The sequence below is a fragment of the Alosa sapidissima genome, chromosome 2 (genome assembly GCF_018492685.1).
Source record: "Alosa sapidissima isolate fAloSap1 chromosome 2, fAloSap1.pri, whole genome shotgun sequence".
In the NCBI taxonomy this organism is placed as follows: domain Eukaryota; kingdom Metazoa; phylum Chordata; class Actinopteri; order Clupeiformes; family Clupeidae; genus Alosa; species Alosa sapidissima.
The window spans coordinates 16,934,785-16,960,500 of NC_055958.1; the positions used below are offsets into that span (position 1 = coordinate 16,934,785).

General features: G+C 44.7%; 1 protein-coding gene across 12 annotated transcripts; it reads right to left on the reverse strand.

Moving 5' to 3' along the window:
• Positions 1 to 67: 67 nt before the first annotated feature.
• Positions 68 to 25,281, reverse strand: ankrd44 (ankyrin repeat domain 44). 12 transcript variants are annotated; one of them, XM_042080233.1, is made up of 29 exons: positions 24,810 to 25,281; positions 19,594 to 19,677; positions 18,870 to 18,948; positions 18,405 to 18,475; positions 17,006 to 17,206; positions 15,301 to 15,388; positions 14,793 to 14,935; positions 14,299 to 14,547; positions 13,709 to 13,787; positions 13,338 to 13,452; positions 12,925 to 13,007; positions 12,104 to 12,221; positions 11,611 to 11,679; positions 11,066 to 11,206; positions 10,694 to 10,753; positions 9,664 to 9,729; positions 9,011 to 9,122; positions 8,321 to 8,392; positions 7,729 to 7,930; positions 6,744 to 6,831; positions 6,330 to 6,447; positions 5,769 to 5,997; positions 5,395 to 5,482; positions 4,619 to 4,702; positions 4,368 to 4,513; positions 3,871 to 3,953; positions 3,482 to 3,564; positions 3,117 to 3,208; positions 68 to 2,396 (listed from the first exon to the last, which is right to left on the reverse strand). In XM_042080233.1, the coding sequence occupies exons 1-29, from the start codon at positions 24,834 to 24,836 to the stop codon at positions 2,146 to 2,148; spliced, it is 3,321 nt and encodes a 1,106-aa protein (XP_041936167.1). In that variant the 5' UTR covers positions 24,837 to 25,281; the 3' UTR covers positions 68 to 2,145. The 12 variants fall into 12 exon arrangements, with proteins under 12 accessions (XP_041936167.1, XP_041936223.1, XP_041936184.1 ...); XM_042080289.1 differs by having other exon boundaries at positions 12,104 to 12,167; positions 14,299 to 14,511; positions 24,810 to 25,280; XM_042080250.1 differs by having other exon boundaries at positions 14,299 to 14,511; positions 24,810 to 25,280.
• Between the last annotated feature and the right edge of the window lie 435 nt (positions 25,282 to 25,716).

Sequence of the window (25,716 nt, forward strand, 5' to 3'; positions counted from 1 at the left end):
CTGGGAAGACATTCCAGGATCAGCAGTACATCATATTTGGTCACAGACATTTGGTCAAAGACAGACATTTAATTCAATCAAATTTTAATATCATTATATACTTATAAAACACAAACCTCAGCTGACACAGCCCTCAGCATTTTGGTACTGCATCAGGAACTGGCATGAACATCTGGTACACACAAGATTGTCACAAATGGCAAAAAAAAAAAAGCTTTCTCTGGTATAATACTGCTAGTTCCACCCACACTCAGTATCTGCATCACACCACTTAATAAACTCAACATGTCATATTCATCATATTTATCTTATCAAATTTGTAAGAACTTCTGTGCTTTTTGCTATAAAAGAAAGGAAAAGTGGTATTTCAATCTGTGCAAGAGAATGGGGTTTAAGAGTGAAAACACAACATTTTTACACACATATCGCATACACACACACACACATACTCACAAGCACATGGAAAATGACCTAGTTCTGTTAGGTGTATTGCACTCATACACACACACAGTGGCACACACCACTTGACATAGAAAACATGCCGACATAGTAAGGCGAGTTTCAGCTGATTGACTTGACAAACTGAGTGGGCCAATCTTAAATCATGCCAGCTCTCATTTCTCATCTTCACATTGCATTACCAGCACCTCAGTCAGGTAAAGGAAAGATCAAATGTTTTTTTTTCTCTCTTTCCAAGTACATGAACTAAAGTACAAAATTAATATAACAAGGCACTGGACAAGTTTAAGACGTTCCCATTGATGACCAAGGAATGACCAGAATTAAGACAGACACAGGGGACGAGAGGGAGGAGAGCATGATGAGGGAGTAGTTGAGGTCTCGGTCACACGTCCCGTTTTAACCCTTCACCGCCCTCCTCCTCCTCACGCTGGAGAGCCGGCAGTTGTACCATTGTGTAACATTAAGGAATCTGCATTCAAGTTGTCCCTTAGAGTACCTTCACTTCACTTCAAACCAGACTCACAACAGAAGGTCAACCTGCATAATGTGAGCTAGTTGTGTAACTAGTTATAACACTGTCAGTGGACAGAGGAGTTTTTAGCGACTAAGGGTTTCATGAAGCCTCATAAGTCATGTGTCAGACTCTAGGCCCAGACACAGGCAGGACCCATGCCAGCTCCTCAAGAGCCTGGCTGGGGGCATTTGACACTTGATTAAACAAACATACTGTATCTTTTACAGTAGCAGGACCTGTGTCAGATTGGCTTGATAGTTACAAGTATTGCCAGTTTATACAAAAAATCTTTACATTTCATACAAAATGAATTGTCAACATTTTTTTAAGTGCTAAAATACTTGATGTTGAAGTACTTGACGGAGGTCTGGCAGGATAGCAGAGCACATCATGAAATACAGCCCTGGTTCGGGCCCTTGCCTTGTTAATACACAGTCCTAAGGAGGATAGACCTGTCTATGTTCCACTGCATCTCTCAATGGTCCCTGATGAAGACTAAAGGTGAGGATATCTTGAGGCAGACGCTGTCCACTACCCATGAGCTAGTCAGATCAAGCTTTGACACACAGTTGATATTTGCACCATTTTTTTTTTCTTGAAGTGCTAAATAGCTTTTTTTTTTTCCTTCATATTATTTTCATCACCTTGATGTTTCCTTTTTTAATCCATGTGAAAATTATAAGCTTTCGTTACCCTGAGAAAAAAAAACAGGTACAAATTTTGCACAAACACATGGTTTTGCTAGCTCTGGTCCAATGAGTAAAATCTAGTTGATATTGTGCTTTGACAATCCACAAGCTAGAAACATGGCATACCAAACCATGCCCAGTATTTACTGCATGTGGTAATATGTTGGCAAATGTCAATATTTGGTTAAGTTCACTCATTTTTTCTACAATTTTCTTCACAATCTACATATCTCTTCTTCACTCAAAAAATAAAAACATTTAATGTCTTTAAAAAAAAATAGATGTTATCAAAATGGATTGTACCGTGTTCAGTCTTGCCTCAAACAGAAAATAAAACCAAACAAATCATTCTGCACACTTTTAAAATGAATGTAAGAGGCAAGTGACAAAACAACTACACACAGGGGGGGACTACGGTCTGGATTGGTACTTCTTGTTGATATTGTTGTTATGGGTGGGGGGAGTCGAGGGATCTGGAGGTCAAAAGGTTTCCGAGTCGGAGTCGTTCTCCGTCGTGCCCTCGCTGGAGGGTCCGGCAGAGCGGTTGCGTGGGCTGCGGGGCGCCCCCTGGTGGCCGGCTTTGGTGGGCAGCGGCAGCATCCTCAGGAGGGCACCTGGGGAGGGGGCTCCGGAACTGCAAGGGGAGCAGAAAGGCATCATGGAAGCCAGAATGAGAGCCAGGCAGTCGGCTACCTCTCTGCTTGGAGCGCAAGCCAGAGCAGGAGTGAGACCTAGGGGGGCAGAGAGAGACGGAAAGAGAGGGAGAGAGAGAGGAAGGGAGGGACAGAAAGAAAGGAAGGGAAAGAAAGAGAGAAGGTGGAGAGAGAGAGAGAGAAAGAAATAGAAAGAAAGGAAGGGAGAGAGAGAAGGGAAGAAAGAGAGAGGGAGAGATTGATAGAAAGACAGGAAGAGAGCGAGAGAGAGAAGGAAAAGCCCAAGGCAGGGAGCAAAAGGAAAGCCAGAAACCAAAAGGGGGAAGAGGAGAGGGAGAGGGGGAGGCACGGAGACAAAGGACAGTGCGGGGGGTGGGGGTGAAGGGGAGGAGAAGGCAGCATTCCATTAGTACACAGGCCGACGCGACGAGACAGCAGCAAAAAGAAAACAAACAAAACAACAAACAGCTGTGAAGGATGCAACACACAACACACAGGCCTGGCCTTCAGCAGCGCCAACACACTGACTGAAAAATGTTTGATTCTTTTTTCTTTTTTTTTTTTTACATTTTTCAATTTCTTTCTCTGTCAAGTCAGGTTTTGAGAAATGAGAAATGGGAGAGGGGGGATAGGAGGAGAGGGCAACAGCAATGCACTTGGACGTCTGGAAAACCTCGAGGCAGCCAGACAAGCATGCAGCTAGAGGGGTCAAGAGTTCACACTCTCAGATGCCCACTGGCAGCCAGGGGCAGGGCAGAGGAGCGGGAGGCTGTCAGCCAGCCAGCCAGCGGGACGTACCGTTCTCATCCAGAACCTCCACACTAGCCCCCCGGGACAGCAGCGCCTGAACCACCTGCTTCAGACCACTACGCGCAGCCTGGTGGAGAGGCCTACGACAGGACAGGAAGGGAGAGAGTGGTGCTTTAGGAATCACTTCATTTGAACATGTATACGTCTACATTTTGCATTTTGCAAGAAACATTAAGAGAACATTGATATTACTGGGTTATAAAACAGAGAGAGAGGATAGAGAGAGGAATTCTTTAAAATAAACAGCAAAATAATTCAACCCATAAATGCATGGCAGCTATGTCTTTTTATGAGAGCTTGAGTGAGTCATTCCAAACAGTGAAAGAGTGATTGACAGCTGAGACAGCACGTACGTCTGTAGGGCAGTATTAGTGGAACTGATGAGGGAGGGTTCTGTCAGCTTCTCCAGTATAAATAGTGCACAGTCCTCCCTTCCCTGAAACACAAGCACTTCATTAGAAACAACACATCACATTCAACACTGCATTCAACACTCACATTTCCATGTAATTTTATAGGAACTGGTTTTTATCCATATTATACTGAACAGAAAAACTATTGAAAATATATACTGTTGGGGATTAACACCTATGACATTTGGTGCTATTTGGGGAAGCTAAACCCATTGATTTGTGGAAAAACACACAAATGCACAGTTCACATATTACAGTTTTTAAAAAAAGTCTGTGGTAATTCAAGGCTGCCCCCCTTACCAATCCTCACAGTGCAGGAGGACACTCACCTTACTGCAGGCCAGGTGGAGTGCTGTGTTCCCACTCTGGTCAGTCAGGCTGAGGTCGGCCTTCACGCTAGTGAGCAGAGCCTCTGCAGGACAAAAACAAGAAATCAACTGTTAGACTCAAAGTATGGGGATCAAGCAATGATGGTATAATCTATATAAGGTATAATAAAATGGCAGATAAGATGTTACAAATGAATAGACACACCATACTTAGCTTTCATTTTATAGGGGACTTCATGAAGGAGTCACAGCACAAAGACTGTTCTAACTGTTGGGAAACCTTGTCCTTACTAATGCTAGTAAAGTTCCAGTCGCTTAGTATGGACCAAATGGTGATGCCATCCTGTACCAGGCTTACAGCCTCTAGGATTGGTTTAAATTAATATTTACAGAGTAAAGGTTGTGTGTGTGTGTGTGTGTGTGTGTGTGTGTGTGTGTGTGTGTGTGTGTGTGTGTGTGTGAGAGAGAGAGAGTAACTGAGGGGAGTGATACAGTACCTACGGCACCAACCCTGCCCCTCTCCGCTGCCATCATCAGAGCGCTGAGTCCTGATTGGTCCACGGCGTCCACAGGAGCATCATGGGCCAGGAGCAGCTGGACACAGTCAACATGCCCCGCAAACGCGGCAGCATGGAGAGGAGTCCTGAGGGAAACAGAGAGATGGAGGTCTGATTCCGTGCTCCGTCAGGTAACCACACTACCTGTAAATCATTATATTGGATAAAGGTCATGGTTATGGCACACGTACCGGCCCTTGGCGTCCAGACAGCTGACGATGTCAGAGCCTAGAGCCTCCAGGAGCAGAGTAGCACATGGCTCATGGTCATTTAGCCTGAGAGAGTGAGAGGACAGAGCAAACTTTGAACACTCGGAAAACAATAGGATGGTCTTTAAACAGAGAGATAGATGGTAGAGGGAAGATAGATAGATAGATAGATAGATAGATAGATAGATAGATAGATAGATAGAGATAGAGATACAGACAACACACACACATTCAATAACAGCAGAAAAGGTAATTAAAGTATATAATATAAAAACACAACTAAGCAATAAGGACAGTAGAAGATAAAGAATATACTAAATATACTAAAATACAAAATATACTAACTAACACTTAATCTAAATCCATTCTAAAAAACAGTAACCACATAGTGGTGATTAATCAATCAAGAGGCACTTGCAATGACTGAGGCAGGGACTGAGCCTGTGATTCTCTGTGCATAGTAAGGTAAGGTAAGGTAAGGTAAGGTAAGGTGTTCTGTGTGAGTGAGTGCAATGGTGATAGTGGTCATGGTGATAGTGCAAATGAGTAAGTCCAACAGTGCAACAATGCAGAAATGGTACAAGGTAAAGAGACACAAACAATGGGATGTTCCACAGGTAGAAGGTGTAGAACGTTGAGAGAGAGGGGGGCGGGAGTAAGGGATTATTTGGAGAGGGACCAAGAGATGAGGTGAGGAGCATGGCACCTGCAGAGACGCTGGGGGAGAGGGGGGTGGGGGGGGGGGGGTGCGTACTCACACAGCACAGTGGAGAGGAGTGAAGGGGTTCCCATCGAAACTCCGGAAGCCTTTCTGCTCCAGCAGCACCTCCACACAGCTTTCATGGCCTGAGACACAATACACATCAGAGGAGCAGAGAGAGAGAGAGAGAGAGAGAGAGAGAGATGGGAACAGGGATAGAGATAATGTTGGGTTAGCAATGTTGTTCCATAGATCTTCATCCACGTTCATTGGCCTCCTGTTGTCCCAATGCACTGTCCCAACACTTTATGAACTTCTACAAATCTTAAAAATGCATTTTGTTGAATTTACTTAGATCTGCGGACTGGCAGTGAGATGCAATGCATGTTGACATTTACAATTGATTACACGGAATCCAACACTAAGGCTCACCATTGTAGCAGGCCCAGTGCAGGGGTGTGTATCCATGGTGATCGCGGAAAGCGGAGGGTTGGGGGAGGGGCGGCTCGCCACAGGCGATGCTGAGCAGCTCACTCAGCCAGGAGGCGTGACCTCGCGCCGCCGCCAGGTGCAACGCCGTGCGGCCTCGAGAGTCGCCCAGCAGCACCGACGCCTCCTGCTCCAGCAGACACTGGACACACTCCTCCTGACCGCTCAGCAACTGGACAGGAGAGGGAGGGGGAGAGAAGAGTGGACGAAGAGAACAAATGAGCCATGTGGGAGGGAGGAGGAGAGACCGACGGAGAGAGAGAAAATCAAAAGGATATCATTGAGGGCGGGAAAGAGAGAAAGACAGAAAGGAGGAAAAAAAGAGAGGAAGGTTGAAATGAGAGAGGGAGAGAGCAAACAGAGTTCAATTACTTGTCAGTTCCTCCCTCTGGCAAGCACTCCATCAAGCACTCAGACAGCAATAATGTTGGGGGGGAAAAGACATACAGAGAGAGAGAGAGAGAGAGAGAGAGAGAGATGTGAGAGGTGAAGGAGTGGACTCACCCCCAGGTGGAGAGCAGTGAGGCCCTGGTTGTCGGCTAGGTCCACTCCTGCCTCCCGCTCCAGCAGCAGAGACACGGCGTCAACATGTCCCCCCGCCACAGCCAGCATCAGGGGGGTCCTGCACACACACACAATATTATTAATATATCTGAACCATTGATAGAAAGAACGACGATACTGAACCACTGCAAAACGAATAATTTTAAAGCATGACATGACCACGGTAAAAGCAGTGTTGAATGAGCATTAACATAATTATGGCCTACCTAAATGTTTCAGGTATTTCAGTATTTCAGACCAACTACGTATTATTTTAATGAATTTAAAACTTGTTCAGGCCTAAAATCCATATGATCAAATTTGAGACTTTAAAAAAAACAAAACCCTGTATAATAGTGGGTGGAGTGCACTTACTGTCCCTGAGAGTCGGTCGCATCCACCAGGTCTGCGTTATCAGAGTCCTCCAGCAGGAGGCGCACACAGGATGTGTGTCCGTTCATCACTGCAACACCACACAGGAAACAACGGCCAAAAAATAACACGATTGTAAAAAACGTAAAGAATTATTTCCTGGCAAAACAGCATTCTAATATAATTCCTTTGTTTCATGCAGAAACAAACTGATCCATTCATGTGTCACACACCATATCAGCCCCTAAGGAAGGACTTGTTTACAGAAGCTAACGAATCAGTAATGGCATGCTGCTGGTCAGCTGATGTTAGCCTTGTTAAGTTGTCTGTCGCCAGTTACAAGCTGAGCGTGGCTTTCCACTTAGTTCCATGACTCACATGCCAACATGATGCTGAAAAATGAAGCAGTTTACTGCCATGGGACAGTGGGCAGGAGGAGCCCATACAAACAAACATACCAGCATGTGTAGCTCAGACAGAGACTGCACCTCCTGACACCTCCTATTACACATGAGGACATTTTTGCAGTCTTGTCTTAATCCATGTAGCCTACTGGAAAGCGGTCCTTCATTCTGTTACTGTATGAGGACATTTTTGCAGGTTACATTAACTTTCATTTTTAATTTTTGTCTTCCAATACATGCTGCACCTAATAGAGTTGTACAGCTGTATATCTCTGGGTAACCAGACCCATGACTAGGCGAGTAGGCGCTACTGTGGTCACCTGCAGTATATGGGCGTGTAGTTGCAGGGAATGACTAAGTGCTTCTGTGGTCACCTGCTAGGTGTATATGGGCATGCGGCGCTAGTGTGTGGTCACCTGCTAGGTGTATATGGGCGTGCAGCGCTAGTGTGTGGTCACCTGCTAGGTGTATATGGGCGTGCAGCGCTAGTGTGTGGTCACCTGCTAGGTGTATATGGGCGTGCATCGCTAGTGTGTGGTCACCTGCTAGGTGTATATGGGCGTGCATCGCTAGTGTGTGGTCACCTGCTAGGTGTATGGGCATGCGGCCGCGGGGTGTGTCCGTGCTTCGGGGCGAGGCCCCGTGGCTGAGCAGAGTGAGGGCGCAGTCAGTGTGGCCCCGCAGGGCTGCCAGGGCCAGTGGCGTCCGGCCCAGCTCGTTCCTCTGGTCCACCTCGCTAGGACGCTCCAACAGCACCTCCAGAGCCTGCGCATGGCCGTGATATGCCTACATAGACATTTCAATTATTTGTTTTGATTGACAGATAGGGTGCATATCATCAATAAACAGTATGAACAGTGATTTTGTAGCTATAATAACCTCTTTTTTTCAATGGAAAATATGATGCCCACACATGAGTGCATACAAATACAGTAAACAGGCAAAAGGCATGCAAATACAATAGAGGTTCATTAAACCGGAAGTTTAAACCTATAAGTAAGAGGCTGTAAGATAACTCTGAGATCAAAAAAAATATGAAGGTAGACAAAATAATTGCTTGCAGAATGGCAAATAATGCTACTTAATGTGCATAATACATTCATTATACCATTGATTGATAGATCTTTGTGTTTGCCTAGAGTAAACTAGGCAAAGGAAATATCAATGAGCACTCACGGCCAGGTGTAGGGGACTCCGTGATGCTGAGGCGTCTGTGTCTTCCTCATGGTTCTCATCACGGTCCAGAAGCTACCGATGCACAGAGAACAGTTATGGACTGTCTTACTTTATGACATAGTTACCACACATAACTACACCACAGGCTGTTTTTGTATATGAAATAGTTTAAACACATGATGTTTTGGGTGGAAAAGACTTTAACTGTCTTAAAATAGACTGAAGACATCTTTTGGACAACAGACTTTTATCCCTTTTTGCTTGTATAAATGAGAGCAACATCAGAGGATGCAGTGCAATAACAGCAAGCTTTTTGGCACTGCTTTTTAGGCAAGTTCTTTTTAGAATAAAAATCAAACTAACTAAATCAACTAACTAACTAATCAAACTAACTTTGGTGAGTCGTGCAGTTATTTTGATTCATTTTCTTACAAGAATAAAGAATGATGCCAGTTTTGACCAGTAGATGGAGCACCATTACAAACAGGTACAGATCACAACATTTTTCAACTGTAGCAATTTTGTTAATAGTGTAATTAGTGTTAATGGCTACATTTATACATTTATATATTTATGACCCATTTCCACTTTTTTTCTCAAATGGCACAGATTGAATAAATGTCATCGCAGTGGCAATAAAACATATATTCCCACATTCCCACTTGTATGTGTTTGTGTGCAGTTTCTCACCAACTTCAGACAGTTTCTGTGGCCATAGGCTGCAGCATAGTGGACTGGACTGTAGCCCTGTTTGTCCTTCAGGGACGCCGTAGCCCCACTCTGCAACAGGAACTCTAGGCACCTAGGCAACCACACACACAGCTAATTATAGTTTCCTATCTCAAATAGGCGCCTCGGTGTGTATACCACACCATTGTGTGCATGTGTGTGTGTGTGTGCATGTGTGTGTGTGTGTGTGTGTGTGTGTGTGTGTGTGTGCGTGCGCGTGTGCTTGTGTGTGTCCGTGTGTGTGCATGTGTGCGTGTGTGCGTGTGTGTGTGTGTGTGTGTGTGCATGCGTGAGTGTGCATAAACACTAAACATAAGCACACAAGGCAGATGCAAATCTATCTACTGGTGGATAGCACTGAGTTGGTCTAATTGCATTCAAACTACTTGTTATGTAACTAGCAGATAGCAGGAACTATTTCTCTGAGTCTGAGGGACCAGATACACTATACTGACATGCGAGAAAGAGAGAAGGACGATGATAAATAAGTCTACTCCCTTCTTTATAGAGATGAAAGAAGAGAAGAGAAGAGAAGAGAAGAGAAAAAGGAAAGAAGAAAAGTTAAGAAGCCAAGAAAGGAGAAGTGAAGAGAGGACAAGAGATGTTGAACTCACAGTGCAGCCTCTTTCTCCTTTTCCGCTTGGACCCCGTCACTCTCTGGTTCTAACACGACACGGCGCCTGCAGACAGGGTCAGAGTCAAGAACACATTTACACACATAAAAGACATAAAAACTTTATAAGCCAACCCATTAAAGCTGATACATGCACCTATGTGTCCATAGTTACAGTCTTTCCAGAAATAGAGATGTGCTGTCTTTATAGGGACACACATTACAGTCCTTATACAGACATATTAAAGATTAGCTCAATATCTATGTATATGTATTAGCTCAATATCTGTATATGTATTAGCTCAATATCTATGCGTAAATGGAAACACGGGCAAAAATGCACATTTACAGTGGAGAGACATGAAGAAAGACACAATAGCTAAGTATACAATATATTTTTGAAGACACACAATGTGCATTATTGAACTTTTGAATTTGTAGCATTTCACTTAACAGGTATTATGATTTTTTAAATATTTTTTTTTATAAAAAGTGCAGTGCTGCTGCTACATCTTCCAGATGAGTTTAATGCAAACTGGTGTGCACTGGTAATTAATTATTTACTACAAAGTACTAACAGGGAGAGATTCAATGTCTCTTGTGAATAGCACACAAGTCTGAATTTAATTGGATAGCCAATCAATTCTGACATTTCTAAACTAAAAACTAATATATTGAGTTTCATAAAGCCCTGATTAATTAGGCCTTCAACCCTTAGTTCTGCCGGTCATGTGGCCCAACAGCTGTCTCTGTTTAAAAATAAAAGCACTGCTGTATCCCTCCACACAGAATTTTAAAAATAGCTTTAAGTTGCCGTGGCAACAGCAGGTTAGGCAGGCCCTCTACTGGTTTAGAGTGTCTCTTGTTATGGAGAGAGAGAGCGTGTGTGTGTGTGTGTGTGTGTGTGTGTGTGCGCGCACGTGTGTGTGTGTGTGTGTGTGTGTGTGTGTGTGTGTGTGTGTGTGTGTGTGTGTGTGTGTGTGCGTGCGTGCATGCATGTGTGTGTGTGCGTGTGTAGGAACCACATATACCTGCTCTTGTTGTGGGTTCTTGTTGTAGGTTGGACCAAAACACTGTGACCAGCCATACATCTAGATGATGTTTACATGTAAATAAAAAAGGCCAACCCATTAAAGCTGACCCATTCACTTCTGTGTTGGTAGTTATAGCTGACCCTGTCACCTGTGTTTTGGTAGCTATGGCTGACCTGTTTATGTGTGTTGGTAGTTACAGTCATAGAGAGTCACAGATTGAGAGATGTGCTGGCCTTACAGGGCACACATTACAGTCCTCATAAACCAAGGTGTGTTTGAGAAAGACATGGCATTCAGAGTGGGCCATACAGTTAATGCATAAGAACAGCCCTTTGGACACAAAGGTCAAAGATCATCTGTCTGGATTACCTCCTGTCAAGGTCAGAGGCAGCAGCGTAATGCAGAGGAGAGCGCCCCCACTGGTCAGTGGCATTGATGCAGGTGCCACACGACACCAGTGTTTCCAGGCACTGGAAGTGACGATTGGCAGCTGCGTAGTGGAGAGGGGTCCTGAAGAAACAAGCACACGCATATGGTCGACACGAACACACACACATGAACATCAAAGCTACACTGAGATGTTTCAAGTGTAGAGTTTTTGAATATTGAATCCACGAATTTGTCTTTTCTCTGATCACTCGCACACTCACTCATAAAAAAGCAGGACATACGGAAATAGCACAGCCAAATGAGGACCAGAGTTTCTGTTTTCTGTGGGCATTGATGTTCCCTATGCACAAAATTCAATTCCCCTTGTGCTTTTAGTCATAGCATGCACGGCACCTGCCTACATATCACCATGCCCACCTGCACATACATACAGAAACTATACTCACTAATACACACAGACACACACACATACACAAGCGCACGCGCGCACGCACGAACACACACACACACGCATGTCCACTAACCTGCCACAGTTATCTCGCCGGTTGTGATCAGCACTGCTACTGAGGAGCAACTTCACACACTCTACATTACTAAGAGAGAGAGAGGGGGGGGGGGGGGTTAAGGGGAGCAGAGAGGAATAGACAGGGTTGAAAATAAAACATGTACTCTAAACATGTCAACTAAGGCAGACCATCAAAATAGTACAGACACACTGACACATACACTCTATAACTATCTATCTATCTCTTGCACACACACACACTCTCTCTCTCTCTCTCTCTCTCTCTCTCTCTTCTCTCTCTCTCTCTCTCTCTCTCTCTCTCTCTCTCTCTCTCTCTCTCTCTCTCTCTCTCTCTCTCTCTCTCTCTCTCTCTCTCTCTCTCTCTCTCTCTCTCTCTCTCTCTCTCTCTCTCTCTCTCTCTGACTGACAGACACACACACACACACACACTCTCTCTCTCTCTCTCTCTTTCTCTCTGACTGACACACACACACACACACAGTAATCCTCACCCCCCAGCAGCCGCTGCGTGCAGACAGGTCCTCCCCAGGCTGTCGGGGGTGTCTATCTGGAAGCCTGCAGACAGGACCGAGTCATTACTGAGGGGGCACATTATGCTATACCTCCGCCCTGAGGGACAGAGGGAGGGATGGAGGGAGGGCATGGAGGAGAGAAGAGGATAGTGCACAGCCAGACCAAGAGGAAAAGGAGGACACAGGACACGCGACAAAGGGAGGGAAAGAGAGAGGGAGGGAGGGAGGGAAAGAGGGACAAAGAGAGTTGGAAAGAGAGAGACGGGTGTTAGTGCAGAAGGGGAAAAGTTCAACAGAGAACAGGAACAGACACAGGCATGTACAAGGTGCTGCAGGCAAGACGATGTGCTAAACCTCATCACAACAGACGCACAAGGACAAGTATTCTCTCTACCTACAGACACAATCACAGCCTAAACTGCTGGTGATACAGGGGGTGTACACAGACAAGGCAGTTGTTGTACATAGATGAAGACAAAGACCAAATGGTTGCCCCGGACCCACAGAAATATATGCAAAGACGTTTCCATCACAGGGTCTAACGTTTATATTTGTTCAGGTTTATGCAGTACTGGTAGTCTCAGTAATGCTGCCATATCAACACAAGAAATAAACATTAGAACTGTTATCTCCGTTATTAAGAAATGCTTCAGATTAGCCTACAACACAAACCCTGTGGCTTATTTCAGCTCTATGTGAAAATCAGCCCCTCCCCTTTGATCTACCGATAGCCAACAGAGACTTCAGAAGAAATTCCTTGGCAGTTTTCACAGCTGTATGACCCCACTGACCCCTGGTACCTGAGGAGAGAAGCTTCCGGCAGCAGTCAGCGTGGGCGTTTAGTGCCGCCAGGTGTAAGGGGAACATCCCATGCACCCCTCGCCTAAACAGGAACAGAAACAGGAATCTGTTTTTAAAAAGACTCATCCACTGGGAGTTCCTTAAAACCCCGAGGGTGACAGTGCTGCTGCAACACTGATGCAACGGTGATCAAAATGAAAATAGCTGTCTTACAGTTAAAAGTCAGATCTATTAAAAACAGCACAGATTAGTGGGGAAAAGTTGCATACTCATAAATGGTATGTCAACAGATCTATAAACACACTAATGGCAAGACAATACAATTATACATTGATCTCTCTCTCTCTCTCTCTCTCTCTCTCTCTCTCTCTCTCTCTCTCTCACACACACACACACACACACACACACACACCTGGTGATGTCAGCTCCACTGGTGATGAGTGTGTTGATGAGGAGTTCATGGCCGTAGCGGGCAGCAATGTGCAGAGGAGTATTTCCATCCTTGTCCATACAGTCTATCTCTCCGCCTGATATCACACATCAGCTCGATATCAAACAATGGACATATATATATAATATATAATATATACTCATTCATTCACTTCACATTAACTATGTGCAAGATTCAAGTACACATCACAATATATGTTTACATTCTATAACATAACTATAACATACTATCATATAGTTATGATCATGACCTTGTGATGCATTTCCTACATCAACTATCACAGACAGAGCATGTGCACTGTGCATTGCACGTTAAACACACACATATCTCACCATTCTGGATGAGAGTCTGGGAGCGTGTGAAACGCCCGTGAACAGCAGTCATGTGGAGAGGACTCTTCCCATCACGACTCTGAGAGAAGACACAATTACACCGAGGCCACCCAAGAGAAATATGAGTGAACACAACAGCAAAAACCTCACAGCATGACGGCCAAGGAGGGAAGAGAAGAATGGGACTCGGCAAGAGGAGAATTTGGCAAAGAGAAGTTGACTGCAAGGTCACCAAATAAGGACAATACCCAGTACCCAGACAAGCATGGAGACACAGCAGGAGTTCACACCAACCCCGTGTCCAGAACATCTACTCGTCCACTACATAGTGCACTGCATGGCCAATAACTATAGGGTGGTTATGCACCGTTGAGTGCATGAGTATGAGTATCCTATATGTGGTGAATGTGTGGATGTCCTTAACAAAGTCCAAGACAAGTCTCCATAGGTGTCCTGAGACAGCTCACACATACAGGCATCCCACCCAGGGGTCAAGCTGTACGTATTAACAACACGGCACACTCACTGGCATCCCAGGGGTCAAAATGTACTTATTAACGACACAGTGGACACACAGGTATCCCACTCACCTGTACATTGACATCAGCTCCGTTGTTGACCAGGAACTCCAGGCAGAGGGCGCCGTGCGTGGAGGCGGCAGCGAAGTGCAGCGGTGTGAAGCCCTTGTTGTTGGGCTGGCTCACGTTGGCGCCGTAGTCGATGAGCTCGCTCACCACCGCGTCCTGCCCGTTGAAGCAGGCCACGTGCAGCGCCGTGTTGCCGAACGCGTTTGCCTCGTCAATCTGCGTGTCGTCCATGGTCGCGGGAAGAGGGGCGTTCAGCAGGGGCAAAGGAGAAGTTATAAGGTAAAGGCTTAGCAGTCAAGATTTTGCATGTGCTGTATGTATACACAAATAGCATATATACTGTGACTGTATACAGATGTATGTGTGTGCGTGGAAAAACCTGTATATGTGAATGCATCTCTACATGTTGTATGCAGATGTCTATTTTGAGATGTCAGGTGTTTAACCCATGTGTTGTATGTGTGTAATATATGTGTTCCCACAGCTCCTTCAGCTACCTCCACGGCCAGGTTGAGCAGGTGCTTGACCACGGCGATCTGACCGTTGGAGGCTGCAGCGTGGAGGGGGGTGTAGCCTCGCTTGTCCTTACAGCTTATCTCCGCCCCCTGGCTCACTAGCAGACATACCACATCCAGGTGACCTGTTTCAGCCAAGCACGATCAGTCACCATCATGACCAAGCACCAGGGATGTCAATACTCAAGACTTCTGTTCTATTAGACTCTCGGTAACTCGCTTTGTTTTGAGGCAACTGTATCTGTTTGCACTTAGCCAAAAATAACATAAAAAATAATTTGCTATGAATTAATATGCTATAAAAACTATTATGCTTAATACAGATTCTATTGTTGCCATCTATATCCAACAAAGTAAAACAATGCAATACAGTAATACACTAGGAACTAATTTGGTACAGGTATTGGCCATTTAATTCAACTGGAAACTGAATTTGATCCTTAGAGTGCTAATCAAAACAAATATCTTCTCCTTTCTCTCAGCCACTTACCCATGTATGCAGCCCAGTGAAGTGCACGGCCATCTTTCTTATCAAAGGCATTTATGTTGGCCCCTTTAGCTAGCAGCAGGCTTACCATCTAAGACAGAAATATGGGAAAATGAGTGTGGCAAAAAGAAATGGTGACAGAGAGGAGAGAGAGAGGGAGAAAGAAAGCAGGAAAAGAAAAAAGAAAAAGAGAGAGAAGAGAGAGAGAGAGAGAGAGAGAAAGAGAGAGAGAGTGAAAGAAAGCTTAAAAGGGAGTGAGAGGGGCTGATGGACCAGGCACAGCAGGCGAACAGTTGTGAGTCAGAATGCGTCATGTTCTGCCTGTTTCTTAAGAGTATGTGTGTGTGTGTGTGTGTGTGTGTGTGTGTGTGTGTGACAGAGATTATCTATTTGAGAATGCGTGGGAGTCTGTGTGGGCATAAGTGAATGTGCATAGGTGTATTTACTTGTGTGTATGTTTTTATGCATACGTGGGCGAGTCCCAGTTTTTTTTACTACAACACTGCTCTGAATCCACTGAGAGATGACAAAGCATCGGCCTACATGAATCCGAAAGATTTAGTCCACTACAAAAAAAACACATCACCCAAGGGAGTGTCTTTCCATATAAAGAGGTTAAATGTACATTCCACAAACCACCAACGCTCATATGAGTTAAAATGAGTCTCCAGACCAGGATAGAAAAGTGACTCAGCTGAATCTGTGCTGACCTTCATCAAATACACCCGTTAGAGAACAAAATCCGATAACAAATCCTGGTCCTCTGACGCAAATCAAAGCAAACTAATCCCTCAACAGCAGATAAATTAATGTCAAACGATGGAACTGCTTGCTGAGAACATGCAACCAAAGATGTAATTCATTGAAATGCAACTTTCTTAAAGTCCCAAATATGTGTTCTATGAGTGTCACATCACAGAAAAAAGGTGTCTTGAACCACCAAGACAAATCTGAATGAATGACACCATAGCCAAGTATACTAAATTAGGTTTCAAAATCATGTAAAAATGGGCAATATATTCTTATCTCCAATGTGTGGACAGGTCGGCTGACTGTGCTGAAGCTGTACCCAATCTGTTGCCCTTCTCCATTGTCCTACCACACGTTGCATTCTCTAAACCAGCTGATTCTAATTAGCACAACTCTTCAGCCAAATAGATGAGCTAATTAGAGACCACACCTGTGTTAAGGCAAACTCCCACTGGCAGCGTCTGACTCGCGTCAAGTGGCGCCAAACTTAAGAACTCCATTATTTTTACCGGAGCAAAGCAAGGTGTTTCCAAACAAACCCACAATTTTGGTTTACACGATCTTTTAAATTCTGGCATCCAGGGAAGATAGATTTAGAATACGAAGGTATGGCAGACACTCCAGACAGAGAAACACCCGACACAAACCTTCCCTGTCTGTCCACAGAGGTCGAAAACTCATACCACATATTTGCTCCAACCATTCACTAAACCAGCTGATCCTAATTAGCACAACCATTCAGCCAGTAAGTCAGCGAATCAGTGACATCACCAGTATTAAGTACATAGGCAGAGGAATACATGACAGGACCCAACAAGCCACCAAACCGTCATAACCACATGTGAATGAAAAGGCCTGTGTTGCTCTCCACAGACTACTGTCCAGTGGAAGTGTCATGAACTAAATAAACACATGCGTCTACTGCAGAGCATTACTACTATTACTGCTGCAGCGCTACCTCGGTGTGGCCGTTGAGAGCGGCGTGGTGCAGGGCGGTGCGACCCCCGCGGTCCGACACGTTGACGCTGCTCAGCAGCGGGATGATGACCTCAGCGCAGCGGAGCGCTTTGTTGGCGGCGGCGACGTGCAGCGGTGTCTGCCAGTTCTTGTCGCGGGCATTCACGTCAGCAGAGTGGCGGATCAGGACCCGCACAGCCTCCTGAGGGGACAGAGAGAAGCACACAGGCTGGGCATCATGAACACCTCTACACATGTGTAATGTGTGCAACTACCACACAAGACGTGTTCTACCAACACCAAAATATACACATATTATTCATCTAATGTATCCTTTACATTATGTGAGCATTGATGTGAACAAGTAGCCCTCTACTTGAATTTTTCAGTATCAAACACACCAAATTATATTGACCATGATTCCATTTGTACAAGCAATAAAAGGGGGAAATATCCAAGGGGGTGAATATTTTTTTATAGCCACAGTACTACACAAAACATGTTCTACCAACGCCAAAATGTACAAAAGTGCTAGACATATTACTCATGTAATGTATCCCTCACATCATGTGAGCAAATAGCCTTCTACTTGAATTATAAAGTATAATACATTATATCATAGCATACAGCCATACACACAATGATATGTATATAAAGATATCAAAACACAGAGAAGGACGTGTGGCTCAAAGTTACATTTCAAACATTGTTATCATCTTATGTTTGCTGCTGAGATAACCTGATTCAAATCTTCCGGTACGCAGAGACAGCACCTTGAGACCTGCCTACCATGTACTGAACAGTGGAGACCATGAGGGGGAGACCACCCCCATCCCGTTCACTCCCAAAATAAAACTGCTATGTGAAAGACAAAATAGTTTACTTGTCTAAAGTAACAAAGTTCCACAGAAGCGTCTTTGAATGAAGAAAGTAATTATGGTGTATCTTCAGTGGAGTTACTGTAATGCAAAACTTGTTTTTTTTTTATCGTTCTCTTTCTGTTTCTGCAGTGTAGGCCTACATGTTACATGTTACAGGTTACACCTACTTCCCAAATCACAAATACCGGTATGCTCAATTTCAAAGAGAACTCTTAATCGGTTCACTGTCTCATTTTTACTCTCCTGTGTTTCTCTAGTTCATGTGAATGAAAAGGGATCTTTGTATTGGTGTGGTTCTCAGCAGAGCTACTCATGGTGCTTGAGCAGCTAAGTTCCTCTCCAGCTTTGGTTTCAGAGTGAGTAACACACTTCCTCCACTTGTGCAAAAGTATAAGAGTGTGCTTGTGAGTGTCTTTCTCTCTCTGTGAGTGTGTGTGTGTGTGTGTGTGTGTGTGTGTGTGTGTGTGTGTGTGTGTGTGCCTCTGTGTGCATGTATGTGTGTGAGATTTTGAAACCAACCTCACTACGGGATGCCACAGCCCTGTGGAGAGGAGTGAGCCACATGTTGTCTTTGGCATTGACCCGTGCTCCTGGGATGGAGAGAAAGACAGACAGAGAGAGAGAGAGAGAGACAGACAGACACACAGAAAGAGAGAGAGAGAGAGACCACTTTGAATAAGCTGTGTGAAAGGGCAGATAGCAGTGCCTCCACGGAAATTACAATAAGCCCCTACGAGCACATGCATGCATTGCTTTTAACAGACACACTCATTTTCAGCCGACCACAAACTCGTGTTCAAGACTTAATCCTGAACTTTGAACAATGCTAGTGTCTATAAGCTACAGACAGTATACAGGGATAGCCTCTTATAGTAACCAGCTCCTACTGACACAGCTGCGCTGGGCTGCTGGCTGAAGCCGCAGTACTTTATTCCATTAGAGCAGAGACCAGGAGGCTTTTAAACGGGCAAAACAGGTTCTCACCAGACAGGATGAGCAATTCTGTGATCTCTGCATCACCGACGAAAGCCGCAGCATGGAGCGGCGTTCGCTTCTCTGTGTCCTGCGAGAGAGGAAGCATGAGGGGTAGAGAGAGACAGAGACAGAGACAGAGAGTGATAGATAGATAAGGACAAGGACATTGACAGCAATGGCAGTTTCCATTGAGATCAGACAATAGGGCCTAAAGGTTTGTTACCACGTAATAATTTATCACTCTACACAGAACACAATGTGCTGACCATTCCTCTATCAGAGAGAAAGAGAACGTCAGTCAGACGTCAGATAAACAAAACAAAAAACTACAAAGAGATACACAACTGGGCCTCTGGCATACAGTAGATGGCTCTAGCTGATAGTGAACGTGTCCTAGTTGTGTCTGCGGACCCTGAAATCCCAGACCTGACCGACCACCAGCATTCTCAACACTGAGGGCTCCTATCATAAAACAACTCAGGGGATGGACGATGAGACAATTCTCCCCAAAGACAGGCAACCCCTGCTAGACAAAATATTCCATTCAGAAATAACACAAACAAAACCACAACTCAAACTAGCCTTGCATTCCTCATTTTTTCATATAGAACTAAGCCTCTTGTTAACCCACTGACTATACTTTTTTCTCTGCCATCGGGGTCCCTTCAGCGACACGACAGGAACTGATGTGTCAGGATAAGATAAGGTGAAGGCTATAAAAAGCAGGGCTCACCAGAACATTGATGTCCTCAGACTTGTAGATGAGCATGCGAATCTCCTCAGGGTCTCCATTGAAGATGGCCTGGACAAGAGGAGGCTGTGGACAGAGAGACACACGGAGGAACGTCAGCTTTTTTTGATTGCCATTTTTATTTTTATTTCATATACATGTTATCATAGATAAGTTCAGGGGATAAGGGCAGAGGTTACATTTTGATCACTTTTGTATGATTTGTATGAGCGTTTTGTCCAGTGTGCAGTAACTGTTAACAAGATGCTGCTTTTTACATTACATAGAAATACACCATAATATTTTTACTCTACACGGTTTTTACAAAATTACTTAAAGCATGTGGCATGTGAATATGAACCATTAATTCTCACATAATGTTTAATTCCTTAATTTCAGAAATAATGTGGCTTTCAACCAAACACTGTTTTTTCTTTGACAACCAAAACATGGAAAAAGGCATGGTGTGTTGTTTTCAAGCAAGTTGCTTATCTTGCCCCATCAAAACATAGCTTTCCTGTCTCGTAAACGTCTCCTCAAAACCAGAGACATACCACCATGAGGGTGGAGATTATCAATATTTTTCATCTACATATTGTCATCATCTTCTTGGCCTTCAGAGAAACCAGGACAGTAAAGCCGTGTTGTAGGCAGTGCCAAACAGGAAGTCATGAAGCACATACTGCAAACGCTACAACAGAGCCAGACTGGGTGTACTGCTAAACATCCAAAATGTACATTTTCAGTCTAACTTCATGACTTGGAAAAAGATGACAGGAACTCGGTCACAAAGAACAGTTTAAACAGGAACTACCAAGAACCACATGTTAGCGTAAGTGTGTGCTCACTGCTCCTTTTGTACAGGGCTTGTGTAATGATATTTATCTCCCTGAAAGCTATTCAATATCCAGCTTCCATTGAAGTAAAAGAGCGCAAAAGGTAGACCATCACACCTACTTTAGGGGCCTACAGCTCCCATAGCAACTCCCTACACACAAGCAAAAACACAATCTTAGAAGGACACACACACGCACACACACACATACACACGCACACGCACGCACACACACACACACACACACACACACACACACACACACATACACACATACACACTTCCTGTTACTTTCTTTTGCATTTTCGGAGATGACAAAGAGGAAGCTTGGCGCATTTTCACTTCCGCTTAGCATGAGATGCACACATTCAGGCCAAACGCCACCCACCTCATGAGACCAGAGATGATGACAAATGAACATGGGGCAGAGGCCTGTTCACGAGGGCCCATCTACTGGTTTCCACTGAGGGGGAGAGAAGTGGAGAGAAATGGGGGAAGAGAAGTGGCACCTCTAGACACGCATGTAAGGATGAGGCTCATCTCACCAGGCCCATCTACTGGTTTCCTCTAAGGGGGAGAAAAGTGGAGAGAAAAGTGGCTACCGGTAGACACGCATGTAAAGATGAGGCTCATCTCACTGCACCATCATTAGCGGCACAAACATATTCATTTCCGCCATGAAACGTGAGGATTGATTTTGGTGTGATGATGCAGCTCTGGCACTCAGGAGGATGGGGCCCTTTTTATAGTTGATCACGGGTGAGATTCAAAAAGGTAAAACTATATATAAGGTCCGCAGGTTAGCATCATATCTGAATCACCCGAAGGGTCGGACCTCCGTTTGACAAACCTCCGCATATACTGCGGAGGTCATGTCTGAAAGTGGCTATTGATTCTTATGGGTAAAACTAGACAGTGGTGTACTGGGAGAAGTTGTGGAGACTTCAGCTGACGCACAGCGTGCCAATCTCCCATCAGCTCCCAGACTCTCTCACTGCTTCGCCACTCACGCCTTCACTAGCTCTCTTTTGTCTCCTTTTCAACACACACACACACACACACACGCACACACACACACACACACACACACACACAAACACACACATGCATAGACACTCTGTCACACACACACACACACACCATTACAAGAGATCAGAACAGCTGGTTGTGGCCAACCGTGACAACACTGGTGTCGGTATAATAGAGCTGGAGACATGGGGGGGGGGGGGGGGGGGGGGGGGGGGTTTGGGGAGCTGGAGCTTGAAGGCTCTGTGCAGCCCATCACAAATGAGGACATTCCCCAGCCCTGCAGAAGACCTCCTTGGCAAAATCCAAAATCTCAAACACTGAGCTCATTGTTGCCTCAAAGAAAGAAAAAAAAAACAGCCCTCTCTCTCTGCCACCCCTGGGGGGCCAATGGACGTGCAGCAGAACTTTCCTTTCGGCCAATGAGCAGGGGGAGGCTTTTCTCCTCTTTAAACAATTAGGGCACTACAGACCCTGCCCCCCCTGTGTCATCTCCTCACAGTTGGGTACTCAGGAACCAATTGAAGGCCCCCTTCCCTCTCTCTCTCTCTCTCTCTCTCTCTCTCATCATGGAAGCACTCACTCGCTCGCTCAGGCCTAGCGGCACAGAAATGAGAAGCTGCTGATGGTGCCCACTATAAATGAATTGCAGATTAAAATCTGACTGCGCGTGACTGTGTTTACCCTCAACTTCTCCTGCACCTTGGACAGAGTCAGGGAGGAAGAGCGAGAGATAGGCCGTTTTTGTGGTTTTGTGAATGTGTGTGTGTGTGTGTGTATAAGAATGTGTGTGTGTGTGTGTAAGAATGTGTGTGTGTGTGTGTGTGTGTGTGTGTGTGTGTGTGTGTGTGTGTGTGTGTGTAAGAATGTGTGTCTGTGTGTGGATTGTTGTGTGGAGCTGATATCAGTACAAAAACATCAAGCAAAAACAACTAAGAATAAAACAGGAAGTATGCATACATTATGTCTATACTTACACAGAGCTCTCTCTTTCGACCTCTCGCTCTCTCTCCCTCTCTCTCTCTCTCTCTCTCTCTCTCTCTCTCTCTCACTCTCTCCCTCAACTTTGTGAACTCAAGAGGTCCAGTGGGATCAGAGGAAGATGGGGGATGTCAGATTGAACAACTTCCTGTCTTTTTTTCTCTCTGGGAACCAGCAGACTACAGACTGGACACATAATGATCACAAACAGCACGGCCATCTAGACACACTAGCTGCATTCCTCTGTGCATATACAAAGTATAAACAATATGCAAAAAGAATCCATGTTGAACTGAGTGGAGAAATAGCTAATTCACATACAGGTTTATTAGCTGGATAAAATGACTACTGACATCATGCTGACTCAAATATGATGATGATACCCCATTTGAGTAACCACTGTGACAGATAATTCTCAAGTAGGCTACATCACTTGCAGTTTCTGGGAAGGTTGCTATGTGAGCTGTGAATGTTTCTGTCCGTATAGGGTGCTCTGCCTTTAGGGTGGAGATTAGAATCTTATCGAGTCAAATCTTTCAGCTGTCTTTTTAAAGTGCTGGTTCGGAGTAATTTCACCCTAGGGTCCTTTGCACCATGACCCCGAGCCAAACACCCTCCCAGAACCTGTTTTCCCTTGGTCGAGTAGCCCTGTCAGAAACCAACTTTTATCTCGTAAATTACCCCACTAATAATGCCCTGAATGGTACGAAACGTCTACAGTATGTTCTTTACTCATAAAACGAGGCATTGAAAAGTTTGTAAGTACACCAGGAGTTTATTTAAATAACACTTGCCTGATGGATGCTATTATCTGCTACTCAACGTTACTTCTGTGATTTGGGAAAAGCCCGTAAAAGTCCTGGCAGGAAGCATGCATAAGGATGTAGATCCAGGAATGCACTAATATTTTGTTCGTAGTACCAGTTTGCAACAATTATTAGTTAACACTAAGTTGTAAACACTTCGGAAAAAATATATTAAAAACTGGATATACCAAAAAAACGTTGATGTACTTCCTGCCAGGACTTTTACGGGCTTTTCCCAAATCACGAAAGTAACGTCTACGCAGCAGTAGTAGCAAATAGTAGCATCCATCAGGCAAGTGTTATTTAAATAAACTCCTGGTGTACCTACAAACTTTTCAATGCGTCGTTGTATGAGTAAAGAACATACTGTAGAAGTTTCGTAACATTCAGGGCATTATTAGTGGGGTAATTTACGAGATACAAGTTGGTTCCATTATGCCTGCAGAAACTCATTAGTTTCTGACAGCGCTACTCGACCAGGGTTCGACCAGAGAATGTCTAATAAGGGAGATGGGCTCTGGTTCGACCAAGGGAAAACAGGTTCTGGGAGGGTGTTTGGCTCGGGGTCATGGTGCAAAGGACCCTAGGGTGAAATTACTCCGAACCATCGCTTTGAGTTGTGTGCTATTTCTGCTGTTCCGTGACTGGCTGTCACAAATGACAGCTAACCAAGCTAAATTCCATATCCTCCTCGTAGTCAGACTCAAATACAGGTTGTGTGAATATTCTGATGACATAGCACAGCAACATAATTCACACATTTTCCTTATGCTATTTCCCAATCTGTAAAGTTCTGTTTAGAATATTTTAGTCACGTCAATTGTGCAATGGTTTATTTGGTATGCCTAAACATTAGCCTATCCTTGAGGCGGCAATGACTAACCTTATTGGCTTGGAAAGTTAAATGGAAAAAGAGACCAAATTTACATAGGCTATAGCCTGCATAAGGAGTAGACATAGTCTAAGTAGGCCATCTGTTCGTGATTCAAGCATCCCGTGCCTTTAAGTCTGCATATTTACCAAACCCAGTCGAACAGGCTACAAACATTTCACTACATTTTGCATAGCCTAAAAAACTTAAAGGCTACGCAGTGCAGACAAAAAACACTAAGTTTATGGCACAACGTTAACGTTAGCCATGGGCTAGGTTTATGGAAGAAGCGGAGGAAATCCCAGCGAATATGTCGTCATCGTTTAAAAAACTGCTGTGCAATTCCAGAGATTAAACAACACATGCACTACATAATTCGTTTAGTTCTATATGGCGTTGTACATGAAGTCGTGTCGTTGAAGGCTTTTGTTGTGCAGTCCCCTGATATGCTTTGAGATGCCCTGCATACCTCGAGTGGTGATGATGCGCAGCTACCCACGGCACCAGGAAATTTGCTCTTAGGTCTGGGCAGCTATTTATTGTGCAATAAATTATTTAGCAAACGTTACTTTGGGGAGAAGCAAGCCCTCATATAGGCTATTGTGTTTTCTAGACATAACCTACATAAACGCGCAACGGACACACAGTCAACATATCAGGCAGAATGGGGTGATACAAGAGAAATAAAACGAAAAAATACCTGATCAACGAGTTTAAGAACAGCCATATCTTGGTCAGCTGAAACGAAACATCCAAACTCCCGCTAGAATGACCAGATTGTATTAGGTTGGTGTGGCCTAAAGGCTACACGAGCTAGGTTTCCGGAACTGCAACAAAATATGGACTACCCTCTACCAGCTGTGAGAGGTGCCTCTGCGATGCGATCTTGGTATCAACAATGAATTTCCCAGTTGCAATGCAAGTCTTCTGGGCCCCGGCTATATCACAGCCATGGCCGGCTCCACCGACGCTATCTGCGGCCAGTGAGGCTCGTAGCAGCTGCTGCCCCGCCGAGTGGAGAGGAAACGGGCGACGGTGCTAGCAGCGAAAGCATTCATAAACAAAACGCATTTACAGCAGCTGGCGGCCAGCTCCGTTACATCAACGCACTCGCTTCGTGCCTCGCTACACCGTCCCTTTCCTATGTGTGTGCTCGTTCGCAACCACAGGAAGTAAGTTCTCTTTTCCCTCCCTCTAGCCTGACACAGGGCTGAGCTGTCATCGGCCCCGATGAGGCCAGCTACCAGCAAGCTCTCGCATCATTGCAACACTGATGCCCTCACGTGTTTTAAATACTGTAGGGTTGTTATAATCCGCTGTAATTTCATAAGGCTGTATCCTTTCAGTCATACGTCCATGAATGCTGGGAAGTGTAACCTGGTCAAAAAAGGAAAATATGCGTTGCACATAGTATTACTAGTTTTGTATGGCCTTGTTCATGTGTTTTGGTAGGACTTCACCTTGTTTTGAACATCTTGACATCTTGCAATGTTTGTAATAACAATACAGAGGTGTTATGTTTGACCTTCCCCAGGCGCGCGCACACACACGACACGCACTATGCACATTTATATTGTCACACATTATGCAAGTGCACACACACACAC